The 18,561-nt window shown below is 43.8% G+C and overlaps 1 protein-coding gene across 1 annotated transcript; it reads right to left on the reverse strand.

Annotated features, from left to right (window-relative positions):
* Window positions 1-13,143: 13,143 nt before the first annotated feature.
* On the reverse strand, window positions 13,144-17,704 carry LOC311113879 (uncharacterized protein; the record flags this gene model as incomplete). Its single annotated transcript, XM_084189163.1, has 2 exons — window positions 17,042-17,704; window positions 13,144-13,769 (listed from the first exon to the last, which is right to left on the reverse strand). Exons 1-2 carry the CDS (start codon window positions 17,493-17,495, stop codon window positions 13,144-13,146), a joined length of 1,080 nt encoding a protein of 359 aa, XP_084045289.1. The 5' UTR covers window positions 17,496-17,704.
* Window positions 17,705-18,561: the final 857 nt, after the last annotated feature.

Here is an 18,561-nt window from a genome sequence, read left to right on the forward strand (position 1 = left end):
CATCTGGAAGAGAAGCGTTCAACACATCAACACCACCGTCCACTGGCACCTCAATATTTGCACGTTACAACTGCGCCATCTCGCAATTGGCTAGACCAGTGAATAATAAAGGTAGAGTCATTAATTATCCTGCAAAACACTGACTTTCACATCAGGCAAGTGAATTACTCTAACAGTTAAAATGAGGGTATATCAGAGACATAAAATCAGGCCAGATGACCTGCTCCCTTCATGAACTTGAAGCAGCTTCTTTCCCAGGTGTTGTCATGGATACATGGTTTATTTTGTTCTTCTTTCTGGGGCTGAGTGGTGGACTTTCTTTTCATCCAGGAACTGAACTACGGCAAGCTTCATGATCTAAAGGCAGGAGAAAAGAGGGAGAACTAAGCGTAAAGACTTACAATGAACTAATAATCATTTACAATCACACGATACCCAGTGAAACCCTAAGATATTTACCTTGTGAGAGGCGAACAGAAACAAACAAGGGCTATGCTATGTCTATAAGTGGCTCAATGGAAACCCAGCATATCCATCCTGGCAAGGAAGAAGATAGTATTTCTTCAGCACATTTGTAGCGTTGGTGAAGCGAAGATTATCGGATAATCCAGAGAGGTGAAAAATGCCTATCTTGGCAAAGGGTAGGTGAAGAAATCAACCGTGTTCCTGAACCTCTTGTAGATGACGAAAGTGCTGCCCATTTCGTTGACGACCACATTCTGTACAACAGCAATGTCTTGGTTTTGTAACAGGACACAGTTGTCTCCCTCTGACCTTTTCACAGCAAATTCTCCAAAGTAAAACTGCTCATGCTGATTGGTCACTGCTGTCCTCTGTTGTGCTCTCAGAGAACTGGAGGTGTTGTTTCTTCTCTGATAGTCGACCAACAGCCTGCTCCAGTGGGTGGGCTGATGAACAACCTGCTCCAGTGGGTGGGCTGATGAACAACCTGCTCCAGTGGGTGGGCTGATGAACAACCTGCTCCAGTGGGTGGGCTGATGAACAACCTGCTCCAGTGGGTGGGCTGATGAACAACCTGCTCCAGTGGGTGGGCTGATGAACAACCTGCTCCAGTGGGTGGGCTGATGAACAACCTGCTCCAGTGGGTGGGCTGATGGACAACCTGCTCCAGTGGGTGGGCTGATGAACAACCTGCTCCAGTGGGTGGGCTGATGAACAACCTGCTCCAGTGGGTGGGCTGATGGACAACCTGCTCCAGTGGGTGGGCTGATGAACAACCTGCTCCAGTGGGTGGGCTGATGAACAACCTGCTCCAGTGGGTGGGCTGATGAACAACCTGCTCCAGTGGGTGGGCTGATGAACAACCTGCTCCAGTGGGTGGGCTGATGAACAACCTGCTCCAGTGGGTGGGCTGATGAACAACCTGCTCCAGTGGGTGGGCTGATGAACAACCTGCTCCAGTGGGCGGGCTGATGAACAACCTGCTCCAGTGGGTGGGCTGATGAACAACCTGCTCCAGTGGGCGGGCTGATGAACAACCTGCTCCAGTGGGTGGGCTGATGAACAACCTGCTCCAGTGGGTGGGCTGATGGACAACCTGCTCCAGTGGGTGGGCTGATGAACAACCTGCTCCAGTGGGTGGGCTGATGAACAACCTGCTCCAGTGGGTGGGCTGATGAACAACCTGCTCCAGTTGGCAGGCTTGCCAAGCAGTCCCTCCATTTGCCCAAGGAAGTTCTCAAATGGGAAACAAGAGATGTTGTCAAGGGCACTATACTTCTTGGCTTCCTCCTCTCCCTTGTAACAATTCCCCAGGTCGTTGCTGTAAATGAGAATGTGTTCTCAGTCAACTTAACTGGTAAAACAAGGGTTAAATAAAATAAATCAATCCTTGGCAGCGGTGCACCAATCCCATGCATGTTGTATGACACTTGTTCTTTTCCATCAAGTTTGCTGCAGTGGTCAACAAACAGAACCAAGATGCTGTGGGGCAGCTTGATCTGGAGGGACACGTTCAACAGGATGGTGATGCCAACTGCAAGAAGCATGGAGGTGTTGTACACTCGAGTTGGTACAAGCCCTTTCAATCTGACTGGCCCAGTGTACACGAGGAACTGTCTGAATTCAGTAGCTTTCCAGCGCTCAACTTCCTCCATGGATCTTTGCTTCCTGTTGAACTCGCACGGAACATTGGGTCTGAAGGTCATGAGTACTTTGGAGGTCTCCTTTACCACACTGGGCGCCAATCTTGTTGCCAGACGTCCTTTTTAGCCAAAAGATGCAACAACTTCCTTGTCACTCCTAGTCACCAGATGTAATCCAGTGGGAACTGTGTCACCAAACCAACAGACAGCAAAGCAAGTCGTGTTTCTCCACACCGATGGCTGTCATCAGGGAGTTCATCAGGGACCTCATTGTCCAGTCTCAGAGTTGCATCTGTTTGAGGGAAAGTCATTCTCTTCTCGTAGTAGAACCATTTTTGAGTGCACTTGTCACATCCACAGCGTCCACTGTGGCCCTTAACATTTTCCCCCCAATTGCCTGAGCAGGGGGTGTCACAGATGAACGCTGACATTTTGAAAGGAAGCCATGTCCCTTCAAAACTCCTTCCCTTTCCGGTGGCTGTGCCTGCTCAACAAAATGATTCAAAAACCCAGACTGTTTGGCTTCTTCTTCCCAAAGTAAAGGCCAATGAGAAACGGGAGTTTGTTTTGCTGGACATTATCCACCTATTGCTAAATTCATCCAAGGATTGGCCAGAACTGGGTAGTTGAACTTTTGTAAAGTGGGAGTGCCATCAATGTTGATTTGGATAGAAATGGACTTAAATGTCTGCAAGTCTGGGAATTCTGGGCCAGTATTCCATGCTCAATTCCAGAGTGGTGATATATAACTCTAGAGGTCTGTTCCTTTCTCAGCAGGGTTCTTGGGTCTTTAGGCAGGTCTGCATGATCCTTGGAGAGAATTGTCAATCGTTTTCGAGAGTGCAATGTGAGGGAAAATAATGTCAATAACCAACTCTGCCGATTGTGTCCTAGAGTCTTAACTATCTTCAGTGCTTGAGGGAATGTCAGAAGGGGGCTTCACACTCAGCATCTACAAACCTGTTGGTTTGTTCCTGTTGCCACAAGGGTTGCAGTTTGCCGATGGCCTGTTGGATCCATGCCATGATGACTTCACTTTGAAGAGGAAGCTCCCCCCCCCTAGTGGTACAGACTGGAATAGCAGCATCCATGCCATGATGACTTCACTTTGAAGAGGAAGCCCCCCCAGTGGTACAGTCTGGAATAGCAGCATCCATGCCATGATGACTTCACTTTGAAGAGGAAGCAAATTTAACAATGCTCAGAAGTGGATTCAGTTGCATGGCAAGGTAGTTTTCCATGGTGTATTTGAGTCTTTCCATGTCATTAAACCGCCATAGAAAACGTAGATTGACCGGGGTTAGAGGAAGCAACAGATCTGGAGATGAAAATGACGAGGGTTTCAAGTTGATTTTGATTGGGTCCGAGGCGGCCGGAAACAAAAATGGTACCACCCTCCCGACCCAACGCTGAAATATGGAAGAGATACAACCAGGAGGGGGCGTGGCCTAAACTAGTAACGGTCACAGCAAACTAACGCTCTTATTTAAATCAACACTGTTAAGGACAAGCACAACAGCTGGTGCACAAAATCAAATACTAAGGAAGTCTCGAGGTTTTGCTCGCCTGAGGTAGAGTATCTTATGATAAGCTGTAGACCACACTATTTACCAAGAGAGTTTTCATCTATATTTTTCATAGCTGTCTATTTACCACCACAAACCAATGCTGGCATTAAGATTGCACTGAATGAGTTGTACAAGGCCATTAATCAACAGGAAAACGCTCATCCAGATGCTGCGCTCCTAGTAGCCGGGGACTTTAATGCAGGGAAACTTAAATCCGTTCTACCTCATTTCTACCAACATGTTAAATGTGTAACCAGAGGGGAAAAAACTCTAGACCACCTTTACTTCACACACAGAGACGCATACAAAGCTCTCCCTCGCCCTCCATTTGGCAAATCTGACCATAACTCTATCCTCCTGATTCCTGCTTATAAGCAAAAACTGAAGCAGGAAGCACCAGTGATTCGGCTAATAAAAAAGTGGTCAGATGACGCAGATGCTAAGCTACAGGACTGTTTTGCTAGCACAGACTGGAACATGTTCTGGGATTCTTCAGACAGCATTGAGGAGTACACCACATCAGTCACTGGCTTCATCAATAAGTGCATCGATGATGTCGTCCCCACAGTGACCGTACGTACATACCCCAACCAGAAGACATGGATTACAGGAAACATCCGCACTGAGCTAAAGGGTAGAGCTGCCGCTTTCAAGGAACGGGACTCTAACCCGGACGCTTATAAGAAATCCCGCTATGACCTCCGACGAACCATCAAACAGGCAAAGAGTCAATACAGGTCTAAGATTGAATCATACTACACTGGCTCTGACGCTCGTCGGATGTGGCAGGGCTTGAAAACTATTACAGACTACAAAGGGAAGCACAACCGCGAGCTGCCCAGTGACACAAGCCTACCAGACGAGCTAAACCACTTCTATGCTCGCTTCGAGGCAAGCAACACTGAAGCATGCATGAGAGCACCAGCTGTTCCGGACGACTATGTGATCACGCTCTCCGTAGCCGATGTGAGTAAGACTTTTAAGCAGGTCAACATTCACAAGGCCGCAGGGCCAGACGGATTACCAGGACGTGTACTCCGAGCATGTGCTGACCAACTGGCAAGTGTCTTCACTGACATTTTCAACATGTCCCTGACTGAGTCTGTAATACCAACATGTTTCAAGCAGACCACCATAGTCCCCGTGCCCAAGAACTCTAAGATAACCTGCCTAAATGACTACCGACCCGTAGCACTGACGTCTGTAGCCATGAAGTGCTTTGAAAGACTGGTCATGGCTCACATCAACAGCATAATCCCAGAAACCCTAGACCCACTCCAATTTGCATACCGCCCCAACAGATCCACAGATGATGCAATCTCTATCGCACTCCACACTGCCCTTTCCCACCTGGACAAGAGGAACACCTACGTGAGAATGCTATTCATTGACTACAGCTCAGCATTCAACACCATAGTGCCCTCTAAGCTCATCACTAAGCTAAGGATCCTGGGACTAAACACCTCCCTCTGCAACTGGATCCTGGACTTCCTGACGGGCCGCCCCCAGGTGGTAAGGGTAGGTAACAACACATCTGCCACACTGATCCTCAACACGGGGGCCCCTCAGGGGTGCGTGCTCAGTCCCCTCCTGTACTCTCTGTTCACCCATGACTGCATGGCCAGGCACGACTCCAACACCATCATTAAGTTTGCCGACGACACAACAGTGGTAGGCCTGATCACCGACAACGATGAGACAGCCTATAGGGAGGAGGTCAGAGATCTGGCCGTGTGGTGCCAGGACAACAACCTCTCCCTCAACGTGACCAAGACAAAGGAGATGATTGTGGACTACAGGAAAAAAAAGAGGACTGAGCACGCCCCCATTCTCATCAACGGGGCTGTAGTGGAACAGGTTGAGAGCTTCAAGTTCCTTGGTGTCCACATCACCAACGAACTATCATGGTCCAAACACACCAAGACAGTCGTGAAGAGGGCACGACAAAGCCTATTCCCCCTCAGGAGACTAAAAAGATTTGGCATGGGTCCTCAGATCCTCAAAAAATTCTACAGCTGCACCATCGAGAGCATCCTGACTGGTTGCATCACCGCCTGGTATGGCAACTGCTTGGCCTCTGACCGCAAGGCACTACAGAGGGTAGTGTGTACGGCCCAGTACATCACTGGGGCAAAGCTCCCTGCCATCCAGGACCTCTATACCAGGCGGTGTCAGAGGAAGGCCCTCAAAATTGTCAAAGACTCCAGCCACCCTAGTCATAGACTGTTCTCTCTGCTACCGCACGGCAAGCGGTACCGGAGTGCCAAGTCTAGGTCCAAAAGACTTCTCAACAGCTTCTACCCCCAAGCCATAAGACTCCTGAACAGCTAATCATGGCTACCCGGACTATTTGCACTGCCCCCCCACCCCATCCTTTTTACGCTGCTGCTACTCTGTTAAGTATTTATGCATAGTCACTTTAACTCTACCCACATGTACATATTACCTCAACTACCTCAACTAGCCGGTGCCCCCGCACATTGACTATGCAACGGTACCCCCCTGTATATATAGCCTCCCTACTGTCACTTTATTTTACTGTATATATAGCCTCCCTACTGTCACTTTATTTTACTTCTGCTCTTTTTTTTCTCAACACTTTTTTTGTTGTTGTTTTATTCTTACTTTTTTGTTTAAAATAAATGCACTGTTGGTTAAGGGCTGTAAGTAAGCATTTCACTGTAATGTCTGCACCTGTTGTATTCGGCGCATGTGACCAATAAAATTTGATTTGATTTGATTTGATCCTATTAATAATAATAATAATAATATGCCATTTAGCAGATGCTTTTATCCAAAGCGACTTACAGTCATGCGTGCATACATTTTTACGTTTGGGTGGTCCCGGGGATCAAACATTGCTCTACCAATTGAGCTACAGAGGACCATTAAGGTTAGAATATTGCAAGAGAACAATCTAATTATTAATGTTGTAGAAAATTGTCTTTGTCCTCAGTCAAACACAAAGTACTTTCAGAGTCTTTTGTAGAATTCAGATAGACTTTATTACAATCAATATAGCCGAGGTGGTCTGCAGAGCATCTAGCTTTCCACCTCTCAGCTCTCAGTTTATACAGTCAATTTACATACATTTTAGCTTAATCCCTCCCTCTTTGGTTCCTCCACCACTGTCTCCAGTTTTCACCTCTTGACCGCTCCGCCCACTTCCTTAATGGCGGTATCTGACTTCCCTCCCTTCTAGTTCCGTGTCTGGAAACAATAGTGGTGGGACCAAGCCCTGTCATGCAAAAATAACAGAGCCATTTCCTGGCTCCGTTCTGACCCCCTAATTGATTCCCAAACCTATCAATCGATACTTAAAACATGGCAGGTCCATAATCAATTTTCTCAAACATACAGTGGGGAAAAAAAGTATTTAGTCAGCCACCAATTGTGAAAGTTCTCCCACTTAAAAAGATAAGAGAGGCCTGTAATTTTCCTGATAGTTACACGTCAACTATGACAGACAAATTGAGATAATAAAATCCAGAAAATCACATTGTAGGATTTTTTATGAATTTATTTGCAAATTATGGTGGAAAATAAGTATTTGGTCAGCTGCAAACAAGCAAGATTTCTGGCTCTCACAGATCTGTAACTTCTTCTTGAAGAGGCTCCTCTGTCCTCCACTCGTTACCTGTATTAATAACACCTGTTTGAACTTGTTATCAGTATAAAAGACACCTGTCCACAACCTCAAACAGTCACACTCCAAACTCCACTATGGCCAAGACCAAAGAGCTGTCAAAGGACACCAGAAACAAAATTGTAGACCTGCACCAGGCTGGGAAGACTGAATCTGCAATAGGTAAGCAGCTTGGTTTGAAGAAATCAACTGTGGGAGCAATTATTAGGAAATGGAAGACATACAAGACCACTGATAATCTCCCTCGATCTGGGGCTCCATGCAAGATCTCACCCCGTGGGGTCAAAATGATCACAAGAACGGTGAGCAAAAATCCCAGAACCACACGGGGGGACCTAGTGAATGACCTGCAGAGAGCTGGGACCAAAGTAACAAAGCCTACCATCAGTAACACACTACTAGGGACTCAAATCCTGCAGTGCCAGACGTGTCCCCCTGCTTAAGCCAGTACATGTCCAGGCCCGTCTGAAGTTTGCTAGAGTGCATTTGGATGATCCAGAAGAGGATTGGGAGAATTTCATATGGTCAGATGAAACCAAAATATAACTTTTTGGTAAAAACTCAACTCGTCGTGTTTGGAGGACAAAGAATGCTGAGTTGCATCCAAAGAACACCATACCTACTGTGAAGCATGGGGGTGGAAACATCATGCTTTGGGGCTGTTTTTCTGCAAAGGGACTAGGACGACTGATCCGTGTAAAGGAAAGAATGAATGGGGCCATGTATCGTGAGATTTTGAGTGAAAACCTCCTTCCATCAGCAAGGGCATTGAAGATGAAACGTGGCTGGGTCTTTCAGCATGACAATGATCGCAAACACACCGCCCGGGCAACGAAGGAGTGGCTTCGTAAGAAGCATTTCAAGGTCCTGGAGTGGCCTAGCCAGTCTCCAGATCTCAACCCCATAGAAAATCTTTGGAGGGAGTTGAAAGTCTGTGTTGCCCAGCGACAGCCCCAAAACATCACTGCTCTAGAGGAGATCTGCATGGAGGAATGGGCCAAAATACCAGCAACAGTGTGTGAAAACCTTGTGAAGACTTACAGAAAACGTTTGACCTGTGTCATTGCCAACAAGGGGTATATAACAAAGTATTGAGAAACTTTTGTTTTTGACCAAATACTTATTTTCCACCATAATTTGCAAATAAATTCATTAAAAATCCTACAATGTGATTTTCTGGATTTTTTTTTCTCATTTTGTCTGTCATAGTTGACGTGTACCTATCAAAAGAAACCAGACAAGACCTCAGAAAAAAATGGTAGACCTCCACAAGTCTGGTTCATCCTTGGGAGCAATTTCCAAACGCCTGAAGGTACCACGTTCATCTGTACAAACAATAGTACGCAAGTATATATGTTTACGATATAAAGCACTAAGGTTATACTTTCAAACATTACCAATTCCAAAGGTAACAACATAAATGTTTCTACTCAAAATAAAATATAAGTGTCAGTATCCAAACACATAAAAAATACACAACAATAATGCAGCTCTGTTTCAACCATAATATCTATTTAAGACAGTTATCTTGCAATTGAATAAGCAATACATGAACTAGTGGATTATTTATAATATTATTTATCATAATATAATTTATTAATGTTTACAAGGTCTAGTAATGCTTGCTCTCCATTTCGGACACTTCCCTAACAACAGACTTCTGAATCTAAGCAGAACCTGTTTACTTCCCTAACAACCGACTTCTGAATCTAAGCAGAACCTGTTTACTTCCCTAACAACCGACTTCTGAATCTAAGCAGAACCTGTTTACTTCCCTAACAACCGACTTCTGAATCTAAGCAGAACCTGTTCACTTCCCTAACAACCGACTTCTGAATCTAAGCAGAACCTTGTTCACTTCCCTAACAACCGACTTCTGAATCTAAGCAGAACCTGTTCACTTCCCTAACAATAGACTTCTGACCTCATTCTAGAGTCATTATCACCACAAAAGTAATATGGAACAGGATATATAAGTCTGGGAGGATGAATATCTCCAAGTCCAGGTTTCTCCAGCTGTTGCTGGTCCTTGTAGTCATGACAAGCCCCTCCTCCTCCTCCTGCCACCACCCTATAAAATACATTCTGGGTTTCCGTAAGGGCAGTCAAGTGGTCCTCCTTTGACGTTGCTTCCCATTAGAATTCGTATAGTGTCCTGGTTTCCCTGGTAACTGGGATCACCTCTGTCAAGTTCATGTCTCATTCGGGTTTCGGTCCTTATGGTCGTTCTCCTCACAGTCATTTGTTTCACCGTGGTTCTGATCAACTGGGTTTTCAGCAATGGCAACAAACAGCAAAAAGACTATTCCCGTTACTACCAGTGCTATGCTTATTATCATTGCCATTTTTAGTGAACATTGCTCCCCGTTTTCCAAATGTCAAGAACCAGCCAATCCCAGGCACACGTGTCCTGCCCAGCTTTATTCTTGACTTCCTGTCTCAATCCTTTAAGCTTGATCATTGCTTCAGAGAATATTCCTCATGGGGCAGTATTATCTTGACTCCCTGTCTCAATCCTTTGAGCTTGATCATTGCCTCAGAGAATATTCCTCCTGGGGCAGTATTATCTTGACTTCCTGTCTCAATCCTTTAAGCTTGATCATTGCTTCAGAGAATATTCCTCCTGGGGGCAGTATTATCTTGACTTCCTGTCTCAATCCTTTGAGCTTGATCATTGCCTCAGAGAATATTCCATCTAGGGGAGGTATTATCTTGACTTCCTGTCTCAATCCTTTAAGCTTGATCATTGCCTCAGAGAATATTCCTCCTGGGGGAAGTATTATTAGGACTAAAAGTGCAGCCCTCGCTTCCGAACATAACACAGACTCCGCCTTTTTCTGCTAAGAGCCAATCCAGAGCCTGTCTATTCTGCCAGGTCATCCTACTTGTTGCCTGTACTTGTTCTCCCAGCGTTGACAATGCTGATGTAACCGGTGTGAAATGGCTAGCTAGTTAGCGGTGCGCATTAGTAGCGTTTCAATCGGTGACGTCACTCTGCAAGGGCCGCGGCCTTTTGTGGAGCGACGGGTAACGGTGTTTCGAGGGTGACTGTTGTCGATGTTTGCAGAGGATCCCTGGTTCAAGCCCAGGTAGGGGCGAGGAGAGGGACGGAAGCAACACTGGAAATGGAACAATTAAATACATTACAATCAACAGAGGTTCATAAATTATACTGACTCAGTGTCAGGATTTGAATCAATATTTATTTGGATAACTCTTAATAAAAAGTCAGTATAATTTATGAACCTCTGTTGATTGTAATGTATTTAATTGTTCCAATTCACATTTTTATTAAGAGTTATGACTGTGAGACCCATGAGGCGTCACTACAGACCCGGGTTTGATCCCAGGCGGTGTCACAGCCTGCCGTGATTGTAAGACCCATGAGGCGGCGCAATAAAAATGGGCCTCAAAATTGGCGTCAGGATCTCGTCACGGTATCTTTGGCATTTCAATTGCCATCGGTAAAATGCAATTGTGTCCGTAGCTTATGCCTGCCCATACCATAACCCCACCATGGGGCATTCTGTTGACATCAGCAAACCGCTCACCCACACGACGCCATACACGTGCTCTGCAGTTGTGAGGCCGGTTGGACGTACGGCCAAATTCTCTAAAACAACGTTGGAGGCGGCTTATGGTAGAGAAATTAACATTCAATTCTCTGGCAACAACTCTGGTGGACATTCCTGCAGTCAGCACGCCAATTACATGCTTCTTCAAAACTCTAGTCATCTGTGGCATTGCATTGTGTGATAAAACTGCATATTTTAAAGTGGCCTTTTATTGTGCCTAGCACAAAGTGCACCTGTGTAATGATCATGCTGTTTAATCAGCTTCTTGATATGCCACAGCTGTGAAGTGGATGGATTATTATGGCAAAGGAGGAGAAATGCTCACTAACAGGGATGTGAACAACATTTGAGAGAAATAAGCTTTGTGTGAGTATGGAAAACATTTCTGGGATCTTTTATTTCAGCTCATGAAACATGGGACCAACACTTTAAGTTGTTGCGTTCATATTTTTGTTCAGTATAGTTTATTTATATAGCACATTTCAGACATTAAATGCAACGCAATTCACAGGAAAAAATGAATAAAAACTATGAAAATAAAAACGGAAATATTTACTAGACAACAAACAGAGGATAAAAAACGAAAGAATATCAATAAAAGCTGAAAAACTAAAGAGCATCAAAGGAAATAACATTGGTTAAAACAATAAGAATATGATGTAATATCCAGCCCAAAATATAAGCTGGTTTTACTACACTGTTTATAAACAATATAATTGTGCAACAACAACAAAAAAATCTGTTAATCACATAAATTATTATGATTACTAAATGTTACATGAAATGGAAATATTATGAAATATCAAAACAGAATGTACACCCCTTTGTCAATATGTATTGGCAATAATTCATTTCCAATAGGGAGGCATGGAATAATTAAAAATGTATATTTTGTCAGGCTGGATGTTTGAAATATGAGTAGGTGATTTGAGTCATGCTTCTTCAGCAGTGGAATAAAGACAATTAGCACTTGAATGTTGTAAAGAAATACTGGAGTGATGTAAGATTGTTAATAAAACAGTTCATAGACGCATGTGTTATCCTGCGTCCATGTTTATAGGCTGCAAGTACGTTGAAATGAAGTTGTTTTCAAGTCGTTGAAACAACGACCTAAAAAATACATATTTTTAACTTTAACTTTCAACCAAAACCAAACGTAGATTGGACCTCGAGTATAGTCTTCTTTTCAACGTCTTTTCAACTATATTTTGCAAGGTGGGATACTGCTCAATGTCAAAACACAGTTTTAACGTGTCCAAATCAATAACCAATATGCAGAAATAGTTTGTGATAAATGGAAAACCTAAACATAACATATACTATCGACACAAACATGTTCCACAATAGTAATCATAATACTTGTATTTTTTTTAACGAGCACCTTATTAACTGCACAAGCACCAAAAACACAGTTGTTTTGACAAGTGGCAATAAATCACTAATATCGATTAGGGGGGGAAAATCAGGTTGTACGTGCTGTTGAAACTAACACAACAAAAAAATACACATGGAAATGGGAGATATCTTTTACTTCACTGGTTAGAGGACAACCTGCAGAAGACAGTCAGCTACATTTTGGAGGGATGCATTTAAATTTAGCGGTCCCCAAAACGAAGAGAAACGCAACACTTATTTGTCATCACTCATATCAATATCATGTTGAAATCAATTGCGCGCGAGGGGGGAGATGAGGTTGCACGTCCTGTTAAAACTAACAGCTCAAAAACCACACGGAATCTGGGAATAATGTGTACATCACTGGTCAGAGGACAATTTGTAGAAAACAGCAAGCTACATTTAGAAGTGTTGCATTTTGATTCAAGTGGGTGGCCAACGTGGTAAGTGTAACACAACTCATTTCAGAGCCTGGATTTTCCCCCTGATGAGGCTAATATCCATATCACGCTGAAATCAATAGAACAGGGGGAAAACGGTTGGGGCGGCGCACAATTGGCCCAGCGTCGTCCAGGGTAGGGGAGGGAATGACCAGCAGGGATGTAGCTCAGTTGGTAGAGCATGGCGTTTTCAATGCCAGGGTTGTGGGTTCGATTCCCACGGGGGGCCAGTATGAAAAATTAAAAAATTATGTATGCACTCACTAACTGTAAGTCGCTCTGGATAAGAGCGTCTGCTAAATGACAAAAAATGTAAAATGTAAATGGTTCTACATTGTGAAATTCATTAAAATACTCATACAACAATGTTAAAACATTGTGACATTATTTAATTGATATCATGAAACAACTCCTTCATGTATGTACTTTCTGATGTTTAATCAGAGTTCTTTTACGAGCGTATCTCTTGCCACATTGATCACAGCTATAAGGTTTCTCTCCTGTGTGTGTTCTCTGGTGTATAGTCAGCTGGCTAGATGTAGTATAACTCTTCCCACATTGATCGCAGCTATAAGGTTTCTCTCCAGTGTGCGGTCTCAAATGTACCCTCAGGTGGCTTGAGCGAGTAAAACTCTTCCCACATTGATCACAGCTATAAGGTTTCTCTCTAGTGTGTGTTCTCTGGTGTATAGTCAGCTGGCTAGATGTAGTAAAACTCTTCCCACATTGATCACAGCTATAAGGTTTCTCTCCAGTGTGCGTTCTCAAATGTACCCTCAGGTTGCTTGAGCGAGTAAAACTCTTCCCACATTGATTACAGCTATACGGTTTCTCTCCTGTATGGATTCTCATATGTCTTTTAAGGTCTGTATAAGAGTTGAATATATTCCCACAGTCAAAGCAGCAGTGAGATTTCTTCCCTGTGGGTTTCCGCTGCTGTTTCTCGAGGTGTTCTGATCTGGAGGGACTCTTCTCTGCCTCCTCAGCTTCATGATGTTGTTGAGGCTCCCCAGAGGATCCACGATAGTCACGTCTCTCTTCTGTGTGAACGACAAAGTCAGACAGATGGTTAAAAGGCCCACAACAGCAGAAATACTGTTTATTTGAGGTAAAAGGTGATGCCCAGAGCGTACCCATGAAGCTGTACAACAATTGACATCTGTTAAATTATTTGACAATTGTCTTAAGACAGTCAAGTGAGCAATAATAGTAATATCTTGTCTTGTTTTCACATTAGTAGTAACATCGATGATTGTAGGCTAGAAATATTAATACGCACAAAACATATGAACAAAATCATCCACTGTGAAAGTTGATACTTGCAGGCCCTTCATATGTAGGCTATGAGCAGCACTTCGTTAAATTGATCAAATCAGTTATTGTTTTCTTGATCAAACCGTGAGCAACACCTGTCAAACTCATTTCTCTCAAAACACAGGGATGTCGATTCCCACGGGACTAGTATTTCCAGAGGACCTTGGAGTTTGCCAAAAAACAGTAGGTTATTCTGGCTTGAATTGTTACTCTCCTGCCATGTAAAAATGACTGACATGGCAGATTCAGACGGGACTAAAATTGCAGATGTGGTGTTTTTGTGCTTGTGCATATAATTACATTCAGAACCGCGGACAGCGACAGTATCCAAAGCGGGAGAAAGTACATTTGTTATAAAATAATATTAGATTTATTAGTGTTGCATCATTTTTTTGTACATAATATAACCATATACAATTTATGTATCACATGTCTTAGAGCGATGGACTGTGCCATCTCCGTGGCCTCCACAAAGTCTTGTGCACCAGCTGTTCCGGACGACTGTATGATCACTCTCTCCTTAGCCGATGTGAGTAAGACCTTTAACCCCTGTAAATCTAAGCCGTTGGGGGAGGGGGGCTAAACGGACATATGGAATTGTTTTAAGATGGTCGTACTATGGATTACTTAAATTACTTAGATTGAAGCAAATTTGCGTCAATTGACTCCAAGGGGTTAAACAGGTTAATCTTCACAGACAGATTACCAGGATGCGTACTCAGAGCATGCACTGACCAGCTGGCAAGAGTCTTCACTGACATTTTAAAACGTCTCCCTGACCGTGTCTGTAATACCTACATGTTTCAAGCAGAGGCATTAATATGGAGTTGGTCCCCCCTTTGCTGCTATAACAGCCTCCACTCTTCTAGGAAGGCTTTCCACTAGATGTTGGAACATTGCTGCGGGGACTTGCTTCCATTCAGCCACAAGAGCTTTAGTGAGGTCGGGCACTGACGTTGGGCGATTAGGCCTGGCTCGCAGTCGGCCTTCCAATTCATCCCAAAGGTGTTCGATGGGGTTGAGGTCAGGGCTCTGTGCAGGCAAGTAAAGTTCTTCCACACCGATCTCGAAAAACCATTTCTGTTTGGACTTCGCTTTACGCACAGGGGCATTGTCATGCTGAAACAGGAAAGGGCCTTCCCCAAACTGTTGCCACAAAGTTGGAAGCACAGAATCATCTAGAATGTCACTGTATGCTGTAGCGTTAACATTTCCCTTCACTGGAACTAAGGGGACCGAACCATGAATAACAGCCCCAGGCCATTATTCCTCCTCCACCAAACATTACAGTTGGCACTATGCATTGGGGCAAGTAGTGTTCTCCGGGCGTCCGCTAAACCCAGATTCGTCCGTCGGATTGATCACTCCAGAGAACGCCTTTCTACCGCTCCAGAGTCCAATGGCAGCGAGCTTTACACCACTCCAGCCGACACTTGGCATTGCGCATGGTGATCTGGGGCTTGTGTGCGGCTGCTCTGCCATGGAAACCCATTTCATGAAGCTCCCGACTAACAGTTATTCTGCTGACGTTGCTTCCAGAGGCAGTTTGGAACGCGCTTCAGCACTCGGCGGGCCTGTTCTGTGAGCTTGTGTGGCCTACCACTTCGCAGTTCAGCCGTTGTTGCTCCTAGACGTTTTCACTTCACAATAACAGCACTTACAGTTGACCGGGGCAGCTCTGGCAGGGCAGAAATTTGACGAACTGACTTGTTGGAAAGGTGGCATCCTATGACGGTGCTACGTTTAAAGTCACTGAGTGCTTCAGTAAGGCCATTCTACTGCCAACGTTTGTCTATGGAAATTGCATGGCTGTGTGCTCGATTTTATACACCTGTCAGCAACGGTTGTGGCTGAAACAGCTGAATCGACTAATTTGAAGGGGTGTCCACATACTTTTGTATATATAGTGTATTTGCGACTGCTCGACTAAAAAAATCTGTCTAAAAAAATCTCTGTCGACAAAACAGCCTACCGACCAAACAATCAACCAGTCGACTAGGGTCAGCCCTAATAAAAATGAAAATACATTTGCAGAATATTATAAAATGACTTATCAACAGCTCCAACAATTTGACCCCCACAGGAAAGCCTCACTGGCAGATATAGAAAGACCCATAAACTGGATAGTCATTGATTCCTGAAAAATATAACTTATAAATGCCTCAAATGTTTCAACTGTCTTACGCCATCAGAAACCAAAACATAAGCTCATATAACGCCACTGTTTGTAAACAAACACTGTATATCTTCAAAACCAGGTTAAAACTGTGATTTTTACCTTATGGATGGCCAGTCCTTGTATTCATAGTGTAGTGAATTCCAGGGGTAGCCCTGAGCTGGACTCAAACCTGGGTCCAGAGACTGTCAAGCCAACACCTTATAACTGTTATACCAAGATGTCTGAACTTATTGATGAGGTCGCTAGGTTTTGGGTTAAGGTTGCTACAATAGCTTTCTCTATGAATTTGAGAGTGGTTACATTTCTCCAGCCCCCATCCCTCAGCTGTTTACCAAACCAAGTCTCTCTTGGCAGCCATTTTGTTGCTGTTTAAATCCTAGGTTGTCCTTTTAAAAAAGCCACATCAATCAATCAACCAATCTTCAGTTCAAACAATAACAAAGCTGTCATTCCACCACTGTTTTGGTAATAAGATGATGATGGGGCTGGAGAAATGTAACTACTCTCAAATTCATAGACAGACCTATGGATGCAAGGACTGACCATCCATGACATCAACATTATAGTTTTAACCATGTTGAGGCTATACAGTGTTGGTTCACATTTACATTGTTTCTAAACATTGGAGTAAAAAAATCTTACTTTAGGTCCTGATGGGGTAAGACAGTTGAACTAAGCTCATGAGGCATGTGTTATATTCTTCCAGAATCAATGGCTATATATAAATAATTTAAAAGTCCAAATATGGATGTAGCAACTGCAGATTTCACCTTTAACACCACACATCAGTTCAACAACAGTTTTTAAGACAGTACTTACTAGTGTTAATCAGGGCCCGGTTTCCCAAAAGCATCTTACTGCTAAGTTCATCATTAGAACCATTGGATGCCTTAAGATGCCTTTGGGAAACCGGAACCAGATATCCAGTTTCCTCCTCCTTTTTCGATGTGACAGTCATCTCCTCCTCCTCCTCTTTCACTCCAAACACGGGAGCCTCCTCCTCTTTCACTGTAACATCCTCCTCCTCTTTCACTCTGAACGCGTCTTCCTCGTCTTTCACTGTAACATCCTCCTCCTCTTTCACTCTGAACGCGTCTTCCTCTTCTTTCACTGTAACGTCTTTCTCTTCTTCTTTCACGGTAACAGCTTCACCCTCTACTTGTTTTTGTATTGTAACATCCTCCTCTTCCTCCTCCTCTTTCACTAGAGCTTCTTTCTCCGTCCAGCAGACCGCCTCTTCTTTAGCAGGAGGAGAGTAGCTTAGTGAGCTCATGGTCGGGGATGTTAGCTAGCTAGGCTAGTGCTAACTTAACCAGCCAGCTAGCTGACCAATAACAACAACACCGTAAATATGAAATTAAATGGGATAACTAACTAGACGACAGAAGTGGGTTTAAAACACAGTATCTAATATACACGAAAGCGTCTAAAGAGCTTTATTGGTTGGGCTATTTTGTCTAGCAAGCTACCGAGGTGTCTGACTAACTGTTGCTGCTGTTGAAAGAAGCGTCCCGTCCACTAGATTATACGTCACACTAGCAGCATAGCCTTAAAGTCCCACATCGCCATCTGCTGACTGGAGTGGGTAACGAAGTTGAGTAAAATGTAGATTTAATTTTCAGACAAAAAGTTAAAGGGTAGGAAGCCAATGTAACAACACAGTGTGGTTAAATACTTAGTAACTTAGTTGTAGTCACGATCTGGTTACCTATTAAGTACAAACAGTTATGTTTTAGCATTATTACATATTTATTCACTTATTTCCGGATATCTTCTAAACTACCCACAATGCATTATTTCTCAACGTCATATTGATGTACTCTTTTTTTATTTATTGTTTAAAATATTTTTTATTGAACGGTAACATGCATATTGGTCTACTCTGTGCTACCGAGTTTGAACGCTATCTCTGCAGCTAGCTCAAGCTGGCTAACGTTAGCCACACCTGGACTTGTGTGGCTAAAGACTTGAACTAACCCAAGATAGACCAGAGCCTGTCGTTTCCAATAGGAGCAAATTAATCATAGTGGGCAGAACAAGCAAGGAGGTGGGCAGAGCCAAGCAGGAGCAAAAGAGCTCCTATTGGCGCGTTCTAGCATTTATTTGCATATTTCCGTTAGGGAACGCCTACTATGCAATAACTCAATTCGCCCTTGCACTCCTTCTAAACAACACAATTATTAGAAACTTTGTCAAAGGCTAAAGTCTGCCAAACGTAGTCCACTCTGTTTGACACAGATTCTAGTTTTGAAAATAGAAACTGTATTGAGATCAACCGTTTATCATGAGAAAAATTGCGGAATATCGGCCAAAATCCATCTCGCTCCATCTTCTCCCAC

The sequence above is a fragment of the Coregonus lavaretus genome (assembly GCF_964263955.1).
Source record: "Coregonus lavaretus genome assembly, contig: HAP1_SCAFFOLD_672, whole genome shotgun sequence".
NCBI classification, from domain to species: domain Eukaryota; kingdom Metazoa; phylum Chordata; class Actinopteri; order Salmoniformes; family Salmonidae; genus Coregonus; species Coregonus lavaretus.